Source organism: Athene noctua, chromosome Z (assembly GCF_965140245.1).
Source record: "Athene noctua chromosome Z, bAthNoc1.hap1.1, whole genome shotgun sequence".
Lineage (NCBI taxonomy): Eukaryota > Metazoa > Chordata > Aves > Strigiformes > Strigidae > Athene > Athene noctua.
This window is the reverse complement of record NC_134077.1, coordinates 58,201,076-58,219,358: the sequence shown is the minus strand read 5'-3', so window position 1 is coordinate 58,219,358 and position 18,283 is coordinate 58,201,076. Positions and strand designations below refer to the sequence as shown.

The 18,283-nt window shown below is 40.0% G+C and overlaps 1 protein-coding gene across 1 annotated transcript; it reads right to left on the bottom strand.

Moving 5' to 3' along the window:
* Positions 1-10,082: 10,082 nt before the first annotated feature.
* LOC141973779 (riboflavin kinase-like) lies at positions 10,083-16,837 on the bottom strand. The gene is made up of 4 exons (XM_074932696.1): positions 16,556-16,837; positions 14,700-14,851; positions 13,360-13,462; positions 10,083-12,772 (listed from the first exon to the last, which is right to left on the bottom strand). The coding sequence occupies exons 1-4, from the start codon at positions 16,713-16,715 to the stop codon at positions 12,642-12,644; spliced, it is 546 nt and encodes a 181-aa protein (XP_074788797.1). The 5' UTR covers positions 16,716-16,837; the 3' UTR covers positions 10,083-12,641.
* Between the last annotated feature and the right edge of the window lie 1,446 nt (positions 16,838-18,283).

Genomic DNA, 18,283 nt, shown 5'->3' with positions numbered 1-18,283 from the left:
TCTGGATTTCAACCTCTCAGGGAAATTTGTCTGCCACCAGTTCCTCAACCAGATATCCTCACCAATGGTCAGGCAAATAAGCTGAACTTGGATGCAATGACTCAGAGGACTGTTTCCAATATCAGGGACCTGAGTTTCTGACTTTCCTTCCTCCCCCACCACACCTTTTCCCTCAAGCTAGAATCTTCTGGTTCTTCTTGCTCCAGTACTGGTGCCAAGTCCACTATCAGGTGGCCCTGTGGCAGTGCCAGGCTATCTCCTGGATGCTCTGTTGCTCACTGAAAGTCACCTCAAGCTGTAACTGTCCCAATCCATTCTTCTCCTGCCTCTGATCTCACTGAGAGAGGAAAACACCTGGTTTGCTTGCCCTTAAAGCTCATACCAGCACCACAAATAACTACAGCTGCCAGGGGAAAGTGGAGTTGGTGAGAAAATAAAAAAGCCATGTAACCACCTTAGGGAGGAGAATAGTCCTGTGGACATTATTGGTTAAGACTATAAAGAGCCTTTTTCACAATAAATGTCTGCCTCACTTTATTTCCTTAAACAAAGACCAAAAGGAACATAAAGCATATAAAATACAAGTGTTAAATGTTTCGTATAGCTTATAGACAAAGAAAGCCTTATCCCTCCTAAACTCATTTGCCATTGTTCACTCTTCAGACCATCAATTACTTGTTGAGCTGTGCAGCACAGGCTGAAGCAGCTAACGCTGCACACGTTTGCTGGCATCCGCAGAGGCTCAGTGCTTCAGCCTGGGCTTTTACATCCTACAGTCAGCCTGACAGTTCTGTTACATGCATTACACAAAGGACCCTGTGGTCTGTGCCTGGACCCTGCAAACACTCTGGGACCCAAGTGCAGGGCAGACATGCTGTAGCCAGAATGCTGTTAAGGGGGGAAAGCTCTCCTCATCTCCTATACATCTGATCCTGATTAATCTTTAGCCACATTCAAATGTGCACTGCAACACTAGAGGCTTTCAATACCATCCGCAACTAATATTAACAACTAGGCCTGCTAAAAAGTCACTAACCATATTGTTGCTGAACGCCCTGCTGTTAGACAGCCAAGGTTTGATCCACTGTGCTGTCCCTGGATCATTGTCAGTTCTTCTCACAGAGAACAGACAGATTTATTTATTTGTAACACAGGGCTTTTAGGACATTCTGAGCTCCAGGTGGGGTGAGATGTTGAAGTGACTCACATTGTTACAGACTGTCTCCTAGCCATACGGACCTAGCATTCGTCACTGAGATAGCCATGGCACAGCTAACTCGTTTAGATTTGCAGTCATCAATAATAATAATAATAATTATTAATATTTTTATTATTATTCTTCCTTCTGTCCCTGTGCTATGTTATGCACATACCCACTTTTCTACTCAGTGCATGTCTTCTCAATAAAATGCCCACGATTTCCTCTAGTGGGAAAAGGCTCAGCAAATCTGTAGTTCTCCCTACTCCTTTTACTCAAAACATCTCCTTTCCTGTCTTTCATTCAAAATGTCAGCATTTTAAACTACTTTGCAATAACAGGCAGAACAACAAAGTGCAGTGGTTTGTTGCATGGCACTAATGGATACTGTCAGCCAATCCATCAACTTATAAAAATCATATTTATCTGAAACTACTGGATATGCTAACTGAAGTGGCAAGCTCAGTTTGCACCCCACTTCGGTTTTATTCTGGTTTTGTATTTTTGCAAAATGAATAGCCTACTGTCTTGTAATTGGTCTTTCATCAGACATCTATTTTCCCATTGCTATGACTGCTTAGATCAAAATACAAAATTGAATGCCCAGACCCACAAACTTTCCAGCAGCCCTCCTGTGCAAGAGGTACAATGAAAAAAATCTCCTTGGCATTTAGGAGATGAATAAAGTCTGTGCCAAGCATAACCAAGGTCTTGGTTTTCTGCAGGCATGAAAGTTTCACTTCACATATATCATAGCCACCCTCTTGGAGGGAAACCATTAGGCGATAGCATTGAGGAGAGATAGTTTACACAACTTCTTCCCAAACTTTTATTTTACTTCCCTTCCTATTGGAAGTTTGACCTCTTAGATATTCTGTTGCTGGCTAGTACAAAATCTCCATGTGAATACCTTTCTACACCGAGTCCCCTAAATTAAAATATGTCCCATCTATTCTTTTTTGTAATCTCTTCCAGAGCTGGTCTTGGCTTTGTAGCACTCTGCTGAAATTTACAATACTGAGATGAATTATTCTCATCATTTGGAATGAGTACATGATTCACTAAGGCACAGTTCTGGACTGGTCCTCATTTCAAATGAGGAGTTCAGATCAGTGCCCTAGTAAATCCCTGGACGTTTATATTTTTATTTATTATAAAAACTCTTAAATTTAAAAGTGTGGTATTGAATATAATAATGAACTTGTCAAGCTTCATTAATTTAAAAAACTGAGGTAGGTTAATTTTAAAACCAGCTTAGAAAAAAACAGTAGAAAATGGTCCTCCATGAGGTGAAATAAACAAAAAACCTTGTAAGACAGTCAAAACCGTTTTTCCTTTCATTCCAGATGCAAAAAAGCCCCACACAGTTAAAATCCTGTGAAAATACTAGATCAACAACTAGCAACATAATTTAAAAATCAAAAGGCCACAGAACATATCTGTGTTCAGATATAAGAACATACATATATATGTATATTATATATATACATATATGAGAACAGACTGTGATGTCTGTTGTTTTGAATATAGGCAAGTATTTTTTCAGACCTAACTTTGAGAGACTATTTTGTTCTGCAACACATTTATATATTCAGTTTTTTACCTGTACCTAATTCCAAACTGAGCAGCATTATTCCCCTTGGAAACAGCATCCTATTCTCTCTCCACAGCATCAGACGACAGCTAGCAGGTGCCACTCTACTTACTATACCAGGCTCAGACTGTATGACATTGTAACATACAAAAACTCTTTTGGACAGTGGATATACTGGATAGTGCAGATCACTAATTATGAGATAACACTTAAAATTGTGGAAGTGACTAGAAAGAAGCCACCTGTTAAAATACAACTGTACAAGGACACTATAATAAATGTTAGCATTTTGGCATAGATTTGGGACAAAACAAGATTGTCATTTCAATTTGCAGACTGTTTCACATGAGGGATTTTTATTTTATTTGGAATTAGTAGAATAGGACAGATTTTCTCTCATAGTTACAGAAATACTAAAACAAAATACGAACAAGTCCCTTTAAATGGCAAACCTGTAGGTGTTTGGAAACGTATCTGCAATGTTGATGTAGGAGCCAAGAAGCAGTGCAGTGTCCCGTCTTAGAGCAGGAAGGGAAATCCTGCATCACTCAGAAAAATTGCATAGTAAATTAACCAAGTCATGCTAACTTTTACCCGTTTGACTGCTGCTAATGTGAACCACTTGCATATCCTCCTTCTTCTTTTCAAACAGAAAATGTCTAGTTGCAGGGAACTGGACAGACATGTTTTAACATTATGTAGGACAAAGCATTCACTGCAATATTTCACAGAATTGTATGCAGTGCCTATCTTCAAAAATACCCTCATGGGCACAAAGCACATATGATGACACACACAAAGCACAAACAGTGCTCTGTTTGCATGTAGTTAAGCACAATTTTTCCTATGCACCTAAATAATTTATATTGTTATTCAACCATAATTTAATTAATTTTGGTTTGAAAGAGGTTCACTAGGCTTAATAACTATTGCCCTTGAAAATGAGAGTATTTGGTCAAGGTTTCCCATAATTTTACTTTACTGCGCTGAGCTAATTGATCCTCCCAAATGCCTCTGAACATCCACGTGCAGACATGGCACAAACAGCTAAAGCAGGTGGCAAATCAGATGTACCACTCAGGAAGAAAAAAAAAAAAAGTCCAACACAGTCCTTGCAGTTCATAATCAGCTTTTCATGAACTTCAAAACACTGAAGAAATACACTTTGTGGACATAAAAAGTTTCAAGACCAGGCTCAGGTCTTGGTGTTTTTGTTTGGTTTCGGGTTTTTTTGTTTGTTTGGGTTTTTTGGGGATTGGTTTGTTTGGGGTTTTTTTTTGGTTTTGTGGGGTTTTTTGTTGTCCTTGTTTTTAAATACTGACCTCCTGCTGGTCTCCTTACTGCTGATACTTTGTGATGACAAACAGCCCTTTGCTCTGGCTGGGGCACTCAGTATGAAGGGAAGCTAGATGACTTTTTCTGCTGTGATATTGTTTTCTAGGGAAGGGAGCATTTGGGTGCACATCTTGTATGTGGAGCTACAGTTTATTGGTGGAAAGTGCAACTCAGATTTTTGTAGGTTAATACAAAGTCCAGGAGACATCAGAACAAGAGACATCTCTTTGTATGCATTTTCTCCTGTGACTTGTATCAGAACTTCTAACTTTTGAACACAATACAAACAATGCAGAATGCTCTGAATTCAAGATGGCTGATCTTTAAATATTCTTACTTTTGTTCTTGTGTCCAGCTAACATGACACTGTATGTGAAAGAAGGCTACTGCCCACCCTGCTATGGTAACTGACCTGGCAGACAGCTCAGATTGCTCTGACTGCAGTGAAAAACCCAAGGTAGAACTGTGCTAAAGAGCAGTACTGGCATTTAAGTGGTTTATGACTGACCAGGCTGACATTTGAAAATGAGAAGCAGAAAACAGCAAAAGCATGCTGCTGAGTTGCAGGCACAGTGTGTACTGCTACTTCTCAGGAGAATAGGCAAGGCTTTACTCAAATAGCAGCAACTGATACAGGAAATGCCACCTTCTCTCACAAATCTTGTTTTAAATGTGCATTCTTTTCATAAAACAGTTGACTGTAAATTACTTATTTCAACAGAGAGCAATCTGTATCGTCATGTCAAAATCACCTCGTTGACTTTTGAGATAGCTACAGCATCTTATGCACAGATTTGTGGACTGAAGAGATGTGCTTACTAAACCAAACTGATACAATTGGGAAAAGCATGCTCAGGCCACACAACCAATCTTCAAATTTTTTAGGTGCCAGAGATATAAAAATGTAAGTACTTCTGAGTGTTTTGTGTTTGTAGCCTAAGGTTAGGAAGCATGTTGTGGTTGTGTCTGTTAGCTTTTCTGCTTCCTTCTGTCTATTCCTAATCTAATAAAGAAACACAGCTGTCCAACCAACACCCTCTTTTACCTTTATCCTTATACCATCACAGCTGTAAGAGCACAACTGTGGTATTAGAAGGGTAAGGCAGTAACTCCAACAAATTAAAAAGGTACGCCGACATAAATGGTCTACTAGGTCATTTAAAACAAAGACCCCTCCTATCTGACCTCACATAATTTTTTTTTAAATGGCTGTTATCAAATGACTGTGTATTATGATCCACTCTACCACTCAAGAGCAAAACCCAACCCACTCTACTTTCTTATCTGCTGATTTTGCTTCTCCTTTTTGTTGGAACCATTACATGTGTCTGGAGAATACAGCCACAGCTTTGGAATTAAATGTGAGAAAGACTAATTTTTATGGCATAATCCCTTAGCAAGATTGGGGGTTTTTTTTGATGTTGGATATTCATAAAGACCCTAGAATTCTTCTGTATGAAAGTTTGAAAGAGTTCTGTGGACTCCACTTTTGATTTTAATCTTTTACTCATTGCACCTTCAGTAAGAAAGAGGAACTCAAAATCATGTGACAGATTAAAGAGGACAAAATAAGGACCCATACTTATCAAAACCAATATAACAACAAGGTACTTTGGAAAGGCACATCTGATCTGTCATTTCAAGTTCTTATCTGGAGGAGCTCTCCAGGACAAACAAAGGAAGAACCAAAAAGAATGAAAAATAAATTCAAAAGGTCATGCTGAAGAAGACTATTTGTGATATCCTGCTCTCCTACCCTTTTCAGATTAATATCACACTTTATTATTGTTAGTGTTTTATACAACCTGACTCCTATCAAATGTCAAAGGCTTCATCCAAGGTACACCTGAGCAGCCTTAAATCCCTATGAGAAAGGTATGTAGCAAGTATTTTGTTTATAGGCTTTCAGACTATGATCATCATTATTTTATGAAAACTTTTGTGTATACAGTAACGCTGAATGGTTAAAAAACCCACACAAAACCAAACAAAAAACCTCTAGAAAACATCAAATAAGCATTTCTTTTTAAAAAGCCCTGTTTCTTAAAATAATTTGATCTACATTAGAGCAAGTAAAACTGGAACAAAACTACATTTCTGAGTATGCATCCAAACAATAAAAACCTCTGAATCCTTCTCAAATACCAATTCTTTTCAGAGGTTCTTCCCGTTGGTTTAGGCATAACATTTCAACCATGTTTTCAATGTATCATCTGCAGAAGAGAAGCAGAACTGGTATCTTCTCTCAGCAAAGCAGTGCTTTTGGCAGGATTTAAATGACAGCTCAGATGAGAAACCTGCTTCTAAGAGGCAATGGGAAGATTGCATGATTTTATGCTATATGGGTAGGGTAAAAATATCCATGTCTTAAACGATGGTAGACAATTGCCTTGAAGGGGTCTTCCCGCAAGAGCAACAACTAATGATGGATAACATTAAAAAGACACGGTATGAGGAAGATAATTGTAAGGAAGACTTTAAGTGGCATTTTAAAAATAGTGGTCAAGGATGCCCGAAGTAGGGACCTACAGAGCTGTATCAATTTTATAGTGTTTTCAGTAAGAACTGTCTGCTGAGAGTACACAGGGAGACCAAGAAGAACCATAAACTTTATAAAAGGCCATTTGTCCAAGAGCTACTGACTCAGAGGGAATTATTCATCAGTCACTGACACCTCTGGAAAAGGTTCATATAAAACACTATAGTCAAAAGAAACCAATAACAAATGCACACAGAACAGAACACAGTACAATCTCCTTTCTATTTTAGATTTACTGTGTCTGTACCTTTTACACTGTGCTGAAAATAAAGCTAGAGAAATTCAAATCCACAGCTGTCTATCCCACAAAGCCAATGGTGCTTCTCTATATCCTCTTGCCTTCTCCAGCCACCACACTGAGAAAGATGTCCTGAGGAAAACATACATTTAAAAACCAAAAATGCTTCACAAACTTTTCTTCATTTCAAGGCCTTTTTCCATCTTCTTCTTTCCTCACCCTGTAACCCCTTCTTTGCTATTCTCATTTATCCATGGAGTTTCCCAAGCCCTAAGTTCTTCTTTAGCTAGTTGTATTTTTTTCTCCCAGGCAATCATTACTGTCATTAATAATGCTCTTTCAATATGATCTAAATTCACATCTCTTGCACAGTTTTACCACCCACTCAACTCTCATGTAATCCACTAGTTTGACTGCAAAGGGAAGCGTAGGTTACCAGTGCTCTTTATCTTTTTCCAAGTGTACATATATAGGGAAAATTTTCCTCTTTAATGACTCTCTTTTGAAGTTTTGCTAGAAAGGAAGCTAAATACATTGTAAGAGTTAAAGTGCCTTGAGGCCCAACTCTCCTTCCCCCACAAGCCAGTGCCTAAATCTGACTATATTTTTGCACTACACCATGCAATTGCCACCAGGTTTTGTATGACCACTACACACTTCTGGCTAAGGACACAGCTGGAATTTCAAACCAAAGCGAGTAATGAAAATATTAAAATCTCAACTACCTAAATTACCATAGAATAATTTCAAATTGATTTTGAGACATTTGGTTTTCTCATGACAAATGACAGGTATTTCAAGAGAAATATGTATATATATTATATATATGGGGAAGCGAAGGAGGGAAAGGTACATTTTTTTCAGAAGAATAGAGCTGTGTTAACCATAGATTATTTATCTACCCTCAACCTAAAAAACACCACAGGTGTGGTTTCAAGACTGAATTTTAAGGAATAACCAAACATGCAACCTGATGAGGGACAGACATTCTGAGGGTTTAAAAGGACTTCTGGATAGAAAGACTAAGGAGTTTCTTCCACTTTTTTTTTTTTCTATTTAGTAGGTATATGGCAATACCAAATATGCTAGGATTAGGAATTAGGGTTTAAATGTTGAAGTGCTGAATCAATTTAATACAAAAGATCATCATAGCAGTACCACCTTTTCAAGAACATACAGATGGATTCATATGTTATCACTTCTGCAATCAAAGAGATGACCGAGAATTCTGGTCGGACACACATATTTGAAATGAACTAGATAAATTTATAGCTATTAAGATCCAAAATTAATAGTAGTATCATATACACATGTAACTTCTGCTCTCTTTTCAAGTACCATATGTTCCTACTTTTGTTTTTTTCATACTGCTCAAAATATTTAGAGAGTTGCCTAATGCATGTCTAAAAACTGATCTTAAATCTCCCAAGACTTCACTAACTGTGAACACAACGGAAGTTTTCCCTAGTAAAGTATATAATGCTGTAAAGTAGGCAGCAATTACAACTTTTTTCCATTGTTCCTTTACAGAACAGGTCTGAGGCAGACCTCCTTAACCAACAAAACTGATGCACTTATTTTTCTTTTACATGATTTAGCAGTTTTATATTACACATTGAGTATTAAAAGTGGAAAGAACTTATTTTATTGTTCCTCATTTATACTATCTGTTCAGCATGTTTTCATGAACAATTCTCGTTCTAGATGTCTGTAACAACCATTATGTTAAACTGTTCTTCCTCAGTTTGAGTTCTTCCATCCTTACTCATGTTAAGTCATGTGCCATGACCAAAATTCCCATCCAGTTATTTTGTGGTATCCTTGCTTCTCTTTCTTGTCACTTCATCTTCAATTTCAAATTTTCTTTCACACACCCCCCCCCCCCCAGTCTTTATGCAAAAAAACTAATTCTCTCACCTAGGTGCTCATCATTACAAAACAGAAAAGATAAATACAAACCTTACAGTATTAACTGACTACCTTGAACTGTGCCTTCCTCTTTCAGTTACAAATCTCAGCACCAGGAAATAAGCAAACCAACTGCAAACTTAAGAACATGTAAAAAATACTAAGTACTTTGTTATTCGGAGCCACAAACAAGAAGCCAAAATTAGTCCCCAACCGTTACAGATCAAGATCATTACCTTCACTTGTGCCCTTAATTAGGTAATAACTGCCACTGTTAGTGACATTTTTAAAGCTCAAGACTATTTAAAACCAGAAGAGGCCATGTACCTACCCAAACCTTCCTCAGGAAGAATAGGTAACAGGCGTTTCAACCATCACACTAACAAGTACGGCCTTCTGCTCATAAGGGTTTTACACCTTCCTTCCTTCAGAAAATATAAGCATCTGCGGGGAAAAGGTTATACCTCTATACAAAGTATATTCATTACAAAAGACATCTGAAGGCATTCTGATATTTTAAAATTTTATTTTAATTCCAGACAAAAACTAGTAGAAAATCTAGATGCTTGGAAATTCAAACACCACAGGCACTCTCTCTTAAGATTTCTCTCTCTTAAATCCATACCACCATTCTGGGCACTCTGCTGTTTAAAGCATGGTTTCTGACAGCCTACACAGAGGAGTCCACTGCATGTGACAAAAAAGCAACCCTTACCTCACATACTGCCCCAACATATTGCATTCTTTCTTGATGTAACTTCAGTGATAGTTACATAAAGGTCTACATATAAACAGTTACCAAGAGCAAAAAAGTATAAGAGGAACTTTTTCCCAGAAGAGGCCCACAACCACAGTAATGTGTTTTAAGATACAGGTTTGACTCTCCTTCAGCAGCAGCAGGTAGATCTTTGCCCTGACCTAGATGAATGTTTAACATGTGAAACAAACATAGAAGAATGCAACTTCCTCCATCTGAATCATAAAAGAAACAAGCAGTTTTTAAAAGATTTGAAAGGAAGTGTATAGGCAAATCAATTCTCAGGTTTCAGGCTGTGAATTCTAAGGCTGTAGCTCCCGTAAGTTCTGACTCCAGTACAGAAATCCCTAGAATGGGGCCATTTTTCAGACACACTAAGAAGGCTGAACATTTCACTGCTCTTTTCTGTCAGCCTAGTTTTTCAGGCAATCACCCCATAAAGCTTTGTGTAAGGGCTGAGACAACTAACTGTGCTGGCTGTGGCAAAGGAAAGGAAACCTGCAACAAGAAGGATAACTTTGTCAATTACAGTTCCTTTATTAATGGTACAGTGCAGCAACATCAACGGAAATAAATAATTATTTGTACATAATACAAAAATATAACCCTTCATAAAGTTTACACTGTGCTAGGAATTATGTATTGAACTTAGACAGTGATTTATAGCATTTTCTCTTAAATAACGTGGACACTCAGCCAAATGAATGGAGTAACATTTTCTCTAATTTGGAAACAAACACACAAAGAGCAGTTTATTAGTTCAGTGCATCCATACATCACAAAGCTAAAATTTGAGAGCAAACTAACAGTTTTTCAAGTTTTCCCTTTGCCACTGTTCTTTATCAATAGCACATTGGTTCTATCACCAAAAGAGCTGAACTGAATTTTTGATAGTAGCATTTATTAACAGATACAGGAAAGTATTATTCAGAGAGACAGCTTAAGGCACCATCATTTCCAAGATACACACATGAAATTACTGGCAAAAAAACAGTTTTAAAGAAGGTTATGAGTGTTTAGCTACATACCATGATGAGCAATAATCTATTCTTTATATTCTTGACAATATATTCAGTTGGCTAGTGTGGCTTTTGTTTATTCTTTAAAAAAGAAAACTAAAATATAAGATTTTGACATTAATGAAATCTCAAGAATGCCTCAGATTTTTGAAAAAAAAAATCTCCCTTTATCCTTCCATTTTAAATGTAAACAAATCCATCACTCTTGCAAGAAAGTTCTTTTACATGCTTTTTAGAAAGACAGTTTCCAACATGTTATATGTTAAAAGTCAACTAAATGATTTTGTTCTCCTTTAAAAGAAATTATACCTACTGCTGATAACTGCCTCCCTCCAAATCTGTATTCCATCTGTCCCAGCTATCAACAGCACCGGTGAACAATTAATTTAAATGAAATTAAGTTTTTCCTGAAGTCCTACAGAGCAAACACCAATCCTTGATATGCTCAAGACCCCTTTCCTAATAATATCCCCCATGATATTATCTAAAAGTTAAAACAATATGAAGCAGAGTTAACATTCTGAGAGCACCTACCATAGAACCCAAATGGCTACCTTGTTAAAACTCTCTTAAACCATGGAGTAAAAAGTAGGAATCAAACAGGATAGGATAAGGAGTAATTTTTATGAATTTACACTACAGAAATTGTGCGTTCCAAATTGTGCATGGTAGTTTAAACACAGAACTACAGTCAAGGCATATCCACAGAAACATTCTGAATTTCTGAAAATGTTCCAGCCACATCACAGGCTGACGTCAAAAGATTATGAGTGTGACAGTCACTGCAGCTTACCTAGTTCCACTCACTGAGTAGGGGATATCTACCAGAGGAAAAAAAAGTAGATTTGGAATCACACACTACATACTTCTAAAAAGTATTTTCGAAATTACTATAAATTCTGACAATATCCCCTCCATTTACCTACCCTTACATTTCAGAGTAGGACCAGCTGCAATTACCTGTAATAAACAACCAATACCCACTATAGCGTGGATATATTATTCCATGAATCCCCAAAGTCCTTTATTTGTGCATTCATCTACTTGGCCAGCCAAAACCTCAGCTTTTACTTGCACTTGGTGCAGAAAGTTGATGAGATTTTTCTGTGCCTTACAATAATGTCGATCTTGAAGTCAGGCATTTTATTGCCTGTGTAGTGAATAACCCCCACAAAGTTATCCTCATCTTCTTATTACAAATACCAGCAGCACATAAAATGCAAGTTCACTTTCATTACCTCTTTTGCCTTAAGGTCCAATGAGCAGGTCTTGCTATACTGTTTCTGCATCTTTTGCACCTGACCCATTAGAGTTTATCAACTTTCATGCTGTCATTCATTTCCTGAATGACAGTGAAACTACACAGGTCATGTGATGTCATATGTACACTCAGCTAAGAAGAAACAGATCTCAAGATTCCAGTAACTGAATGAGCAACAGTGATTTCTTCCATTTCAAATAAATTTAAAATAAATAATTTCAATTAAAATAACAGTTTCAATCATGACAGCTGTATAGCATATGAAAAATAAGAACTATAGAGAATTAATCTTGCCATTGTTATCTAATCATTGGCTTCCTGCACCAGACGAAATTTCTGCCTGAATCACTAGCAAAATTTTCTAAGGTACTAGCTAAAATCCCGATGTAAGAATGACATAAAACTGGGAAAAGAGGTTGGATTAACATACTGTATGTTAAAACCAGACATTCTTCACTTAATTGAACTACCCATACTTTAGGGTCAGAAGAAGTCAATTAATTTCGGTCATGTTCTACATGTGCTCAGATCTCTGAACTGCTAACTTAGGGTACACAATTTATCTGTTAAGGACCTAAATCAGCATTCTACTCCTTTTGCGTGACTGGTTTGATGATGAATTAACACAAGGAAACTGAAATAATCTTGCATGGTCAGTTCCAACCTCAGTTACCTAAACAGACATATGACAACAAAGTACCTATAAAAGCACTGTAAATATAGAATCTCCATAACAGGGGAGAGGGAAAAAAAAAAAAAAAAAAAAGAAATAAAAAAGCAGCATGGGTTTGCTCAGTGACTGTTCACTATTTTGCCTTCTGGCAGATAAAAGAAGTTGTCATCTTTGAGTTTAAGATGTTCTGGTAAATCTAGCTGCCTGTTTGCTTCTTCAATGTCTTCCTGAATTGCTGAAATGAGCGCCTCTGAAAAGACAAGAATAGGGATGTTTAAAAGATGGTTTGAATTCTGAACACACAATAGCAAGTGAAAATGAGGTATACCACAGAATACCAAACAATTACAGAAGTAGAATATAATTATTAATACAAGGTTTGAAAGGCAAAATTCTTTGATTTTAATGACACTTTTAAAAACAAAGATGCCAGCACTGCATTTTTCACCATTATAACCACTACCCTCTCCTTGGTCCAAAAGACGTTTTAGCAAAAGATCAACTTTCATGAACAGTTTCAGTTCTAACAGAGCTGCATTCTGTGAAGAAAGTAATAGACTGATGCTTTTACAACAAGACCATGATTTTAAAAATACCCCTTAGACAAGTGAGACAACAATACAATTTTTAGTGTGATGCACTGGAAGATGTGGGAGTTATGTTTTGGGGTTTTTTTAATTAAACCAACCTGTGCAGTTAGCTTATGAAAACACTTTACTGAAATTTCAAAGGTTAACAGATAAAACATCTTATTATGGAAAGAGAGACAGTGAAGACAAGTACTTGCGTGAACAGGACAAAGAAGAGACTAGTTTGAGGGAGATCTGTAACACTGACCTAAGGAATCAAAGTTTTTTTCCGGTCGAATATATCCAATTATGACTATACTAAGAATTTCTCCATAAAAGTCTTCTTTGAAGGTGTGGATAATGTGTGTTTCCTAAAGGAAGAGAAATAAATTGGCATTTATGATGAACTTTGAGTTTATTTTCCTCACTATAAGAATGTACAACTAATATCCCTAATCCAAATTCTCCCCAACACATACCAATAAAAGGGACATTGAGTTTAGCACATATAATGCAAGATTAAAGGCTACATCTTTTGCTTATGTTAGGAAGGAAAATGGTACTTTTCATGGAATTGAAGAAATATTATTCAAGAGTCTTCTGATAGCCAAAAAAAAAAAACAACCCAAACCCCAACCAAAAAGAAAACCAAAAGAAAAAGAAAGCCATTACTCAGGATAAATGCTTCACCACTTCTGAGAGCATTTCCAAAGCAGCAGATCACAAACAAATCTTAATGTTTCATCATTAAGTTGGTGCATCCAAATAACTATAAAGATTTTGATTGAAATAGTTGGGTTAAGGAAAGCTTTGGCAACCAACTCACATGGGAACTAAACAATAACATTCAAGAAAGAGCAAAGGCTGAGACAGGGTTCCATCTTACACTCAAAACCATTTCATGCACATCTCCCTCTCCCAACACAGGCCCACCCATGGCATAGACCAGCAGAGATATCAGATGGAAAGCTTTTGACTACTTGCTCAAAAAAGTGCAAAAATTTTTTAAAGTATGAATTCACGTAAGACAAGCACATTATGGAGTCTTCAAAGACTTAGAACCTTAGAGATTCACATCCAAATAAAGTGTTTTAAACAATAAAAGCAGAGCTCTGTAAGACTCAGGAAAAGCACCAGCCCCTGACAGCAAGAAAAACACAGCTGTCACAGCTCACAAATTTAAACTCAACTCCTCCATCCTATTATTGTGTACCTTCAAGTATTTATTCTGTATATCCAGCCACAGCACCCTATGTATTGATTTCATCATTTAAGAGAAGAATTAACAGAAAATCATTACAAATTAAGATGCTCCGACATGTCTTATTTGAAATGCTAACAGATTGCAGAGAACAATAGATTAGTAAATTCCAGCCAGTGCTAGGGCTCTTGTAACCAGCCCATTCAATGAATCTGTCAAGCTTATGTTCAGTTAGCTCAGCACCCCAAGCAATCACCATTTCAGAAATGCTGTTAAATTTTTATTTTGGAAGTATTTAAGAGCAAACAGAATTTCTAGATCTCATTTATGGATCAAATTCTGCTTATCATATTCAACATCTGGCTCATTTATTAAACCAAAAATCCCCCCCAAAGCAAAATTCTTACCACTGATTTCTTAATATTCTTATAGAAAGGATTCCATCCTATGCTCAAAACCATTTTATGTACATCTCCATTTCCAACACAGGCCCATCCATAGTATATACCAGTAGAGATATCAGACGGAAAGCTTTCAACTACTTGCTCAGAAAAGTTAGCTGCAAAAATTTTAGAAAGTGTAAAGTGTGAGTGACTTTGTGCAGGCCAAGGACATAACAGAATCTTCAAACACTTAAAAGCCAAACTGTACCTACATATTGTTTACAAACATGATACTGGTGATGATGAGAGTGATGCAGTGTGCCATTTGGCAAAGTACAATATACAAAACAGCTTCATAAAATTCAGTCTCTGTAGTAATATCAGAGTTATCACATCTCTTATGCATACTGTATTTTATAATTATACACATTCTTTTCTATGCTAATTAAGAAACATGCAATATATTCATTCAGAATGCATTTCACTCTTGGGATAACTATCAGAGCTTTAATATGGTGGAAGATGAGAAAAAGTTTCTTCTGCACTACAAAGCCGCATCTCTGAACTATTTACCTGTCAGTAAAATAGTTACTCATGAAACAAAATATACAGAAATAAATGAAATTATAATTTAGTCACCTGTCAATTTTGTACAAGTTGCCTTTCAGAGGCATTTGTGGATTTCTGGGATTTTGAGAACCACAGCAAAATAAATCCCCTTCTGACTGAGCCTAACGTTCTTTCAAAATTATTATCCTACTTCCCACATGAGTAGATCTTTCCATGCAAGATATCAAGACGATTTGGAAGAATTTATGGTTACTGAACTTTTATCAAAGCTCAGAAGCAGTAACAACCTCTCTGCCCTATTACCCGATATCAATACACTATTTATATACGATCAGGAAAAAAATGTGGTATTATTAACAGATGTTGCCAGAAATCCAGCACCTCAAAACTGGTCTTAGTGAGCTTCCTTGTCTGCTACGAGTGGTGCAACATGACTGTTGACTTCCGTGTCTCAGACAGGACAAACTTCACTTGAACTACGCATCTATCTGTATTTAGACAACTGAAACAGAGATGAGCAAAGCGAAAGCATATTTCTTTGTAGACCAAATCCGCCTGCTGTTTTTTTAACCCCCACATTATTCCGCTTGAATTTCCTTCCTCACAGCTATTCCCAATGCCTACTCTCTTTCTTATTCCAGTCCGAGGTTTACGTGAACGGATACTTTCTAAGCTGCCACACATCAACACCGTGCATGTGATCACTTATCTACATCCCGTACATCATCATGACGGCCATTAGATGATTAAACGAACCAAAAACAAGACTGAAAGAAATCCCTTAAGAGAATGGGGAAAGAATGACACAAGACTTTAAGCAACGTTGGGGAAAAAAAAAAAAAAAAAAGGCCAGAACAATGCCAGCACAGAACAAGCTAATCCTATCGGCAGAAGGGCCCAGGCATGCCAACAGCGCAGCGGTGCGGGACGGCGGGGGCCTCCCGCCTTCAAACGCGCCCGGTCACCCGCAGCGCGGTCGCGCACCCCGCTCTGCGGCGGGGGAGCCGCACGGCCCTGCCGCCCCCCGCCGGAGCGCGGCCCGTCTCCGCTCGGGCGGCCGCAGCGCTGCGGGCTCCCCAGAGTCCCCCCCGGGCTCTCGCCGGCGGCCGCGCTCCAGCCGCCCGCCGGTCCCGGGGCAGGGACCCGCCGCCGGGCCCCGGTGCCGACCGCTGGCGCCGCGCGGGGTGCGGGAGGGCGGGGCCGGGCCGCGGCGAACGCCTCGCCGGTGGCTGCCACGGCAGGCGACGGCCTCTCCCCCCCGGGGGAAGCGGCGGCGCCAGCCCGCCCCGGTGCCCCACGACCCCGCTCACCGGTGGGGATGCCCAGCTCCTTGGAGCCCCTGCCGAAGCCCTTCACCACCTCCCCGCGGCAGAAGTAGGGCAGGTGCCTCATGGCGGCCAGCAGGCGACAGCGGCGAGAGCTGCCAGCGGCTCGCAGCCCGACACCCCGCGACACCGCTTCTGCCCGCATGTACCGCTCCCCACCACCTTGCTCCGGGCGCTACCAAAAAGAGGGGAGGGCCGAGGTGGAGAGTCGCGAGTTTTTACCCATACAGCCTTCTGCCTCCCCTCAAGAATGGGCTTGCCCACCCGCGGGGGTGCGTGTGCGCATGTTCAGCTCGCCGCGTAGCTACGCCCCTGGGCGCGGCGGGTCAGCCGCGGTCGCGGCCGGGCGGCGGGGCCCTGCGCGGGGGGCAGGGGGGGCCGCGCGCCGCCGCCCCGCTGCCTGCCCTGCCCTGCCGTCCCCTAGCCGTCCCCTCCCGTCGCTCGGGGCAGGGCAGCGCCCGGGCCCGGCTGGCAGGGGCCGGCGGTGCGGCGTGTGTCGGTGTTAGCGTTAGCGGCTCTCCCGCGCCGGCTGTGAATCGGGCTCGTTAAGAACCCCCCGCCCCGTCCCCCCGTGTGGCGGGCCGGCGAGGCGGGAGGGCGTGTGGCGCAGGGCCCGCTCCCGGGGGCCGGGCGCCCTGCTGCAGGGTAGCCCGCGGGCTCGCGGGGGGAGGAAGGGCTGCCCGGTGTCGTTCGTTTTGGGAGCTCAGCCAAGGGCTGTCTCCGGAGGGCGGCAGGCCGTGGGGCTCCGGGCCAGCCGTAGCCGGGCGTCAGGCTGACGGGCATGCCCTGCGATCCTGCCACCGGCTCCTTCGTTACACTCCGCTCTCGCCAGGCGGCTGGATCTGGCCAGTCCGAGCCTTCGTGCGGGGAAAACTTGAGCAGCAGCAGCTGTGGCTGTTCGGCTGCTCGGCGTGACCGACAGTTACCACTTCTTAGCCCTCCTAACCTGAAAGGTTGTATCTTGCACACTGTGCCCATGTGTAGGAATAATGATAATTTCTTCCTCGGCAACTAAGGCTTTACATTCTCAGAAAGGTCAGATGCCTCAGGACACAGCAGACGTTTGGGAAAACTCTCAGATCGAACAGCAGTTGCTTATTTAGTAATTATTTTTTGTACTTTCATTTGCCATCATGTTCACATCTGACATTACCCCTTGCAGTGCAGGGATTTCCTTTGGGGAAAAAAAAGCATCGAGACGGAAGTGCTCGTCCTGTGTGCATTCCATATACTTAAAGTTAACTCAGCATTTCCCTTCACTTCTGTTTCCAGTTACTCTTCACGTTGCAGCACTGCTGTGCTGCACGTAAGTTTTTTTGTGTATTTGTATCTAGAAACACCACCAAAGTCATTGAAGTAAATGTCAAATCTTCCCCCTTCTAGAACACAATTCCTGGTATTACCAGTTTGATATAAGCTACAAAAGTATTTCAGGACTTACCTCTGCTTCCATTAGCTATTTTTTTAATGGGGAAAAGCAGTGTAAGCACCTGTGATTTGTGCTTATGTATGACTGCATTCCAACTAAGTTACTTTAAAAATTAGAACTGTCCTGAGAAACAGACTTATTTGTCGTTCTATAAAAAACTGAATACTACCAGTTCATGGGAGCTGTGGCCACAAGCTATTTTATATAAGGTGGCCAAAATTATTTTTAAAAGTGATTCTGCCACAAACCTACCTTCTTTTTCCTTTTATCCCGATTCCCCACCA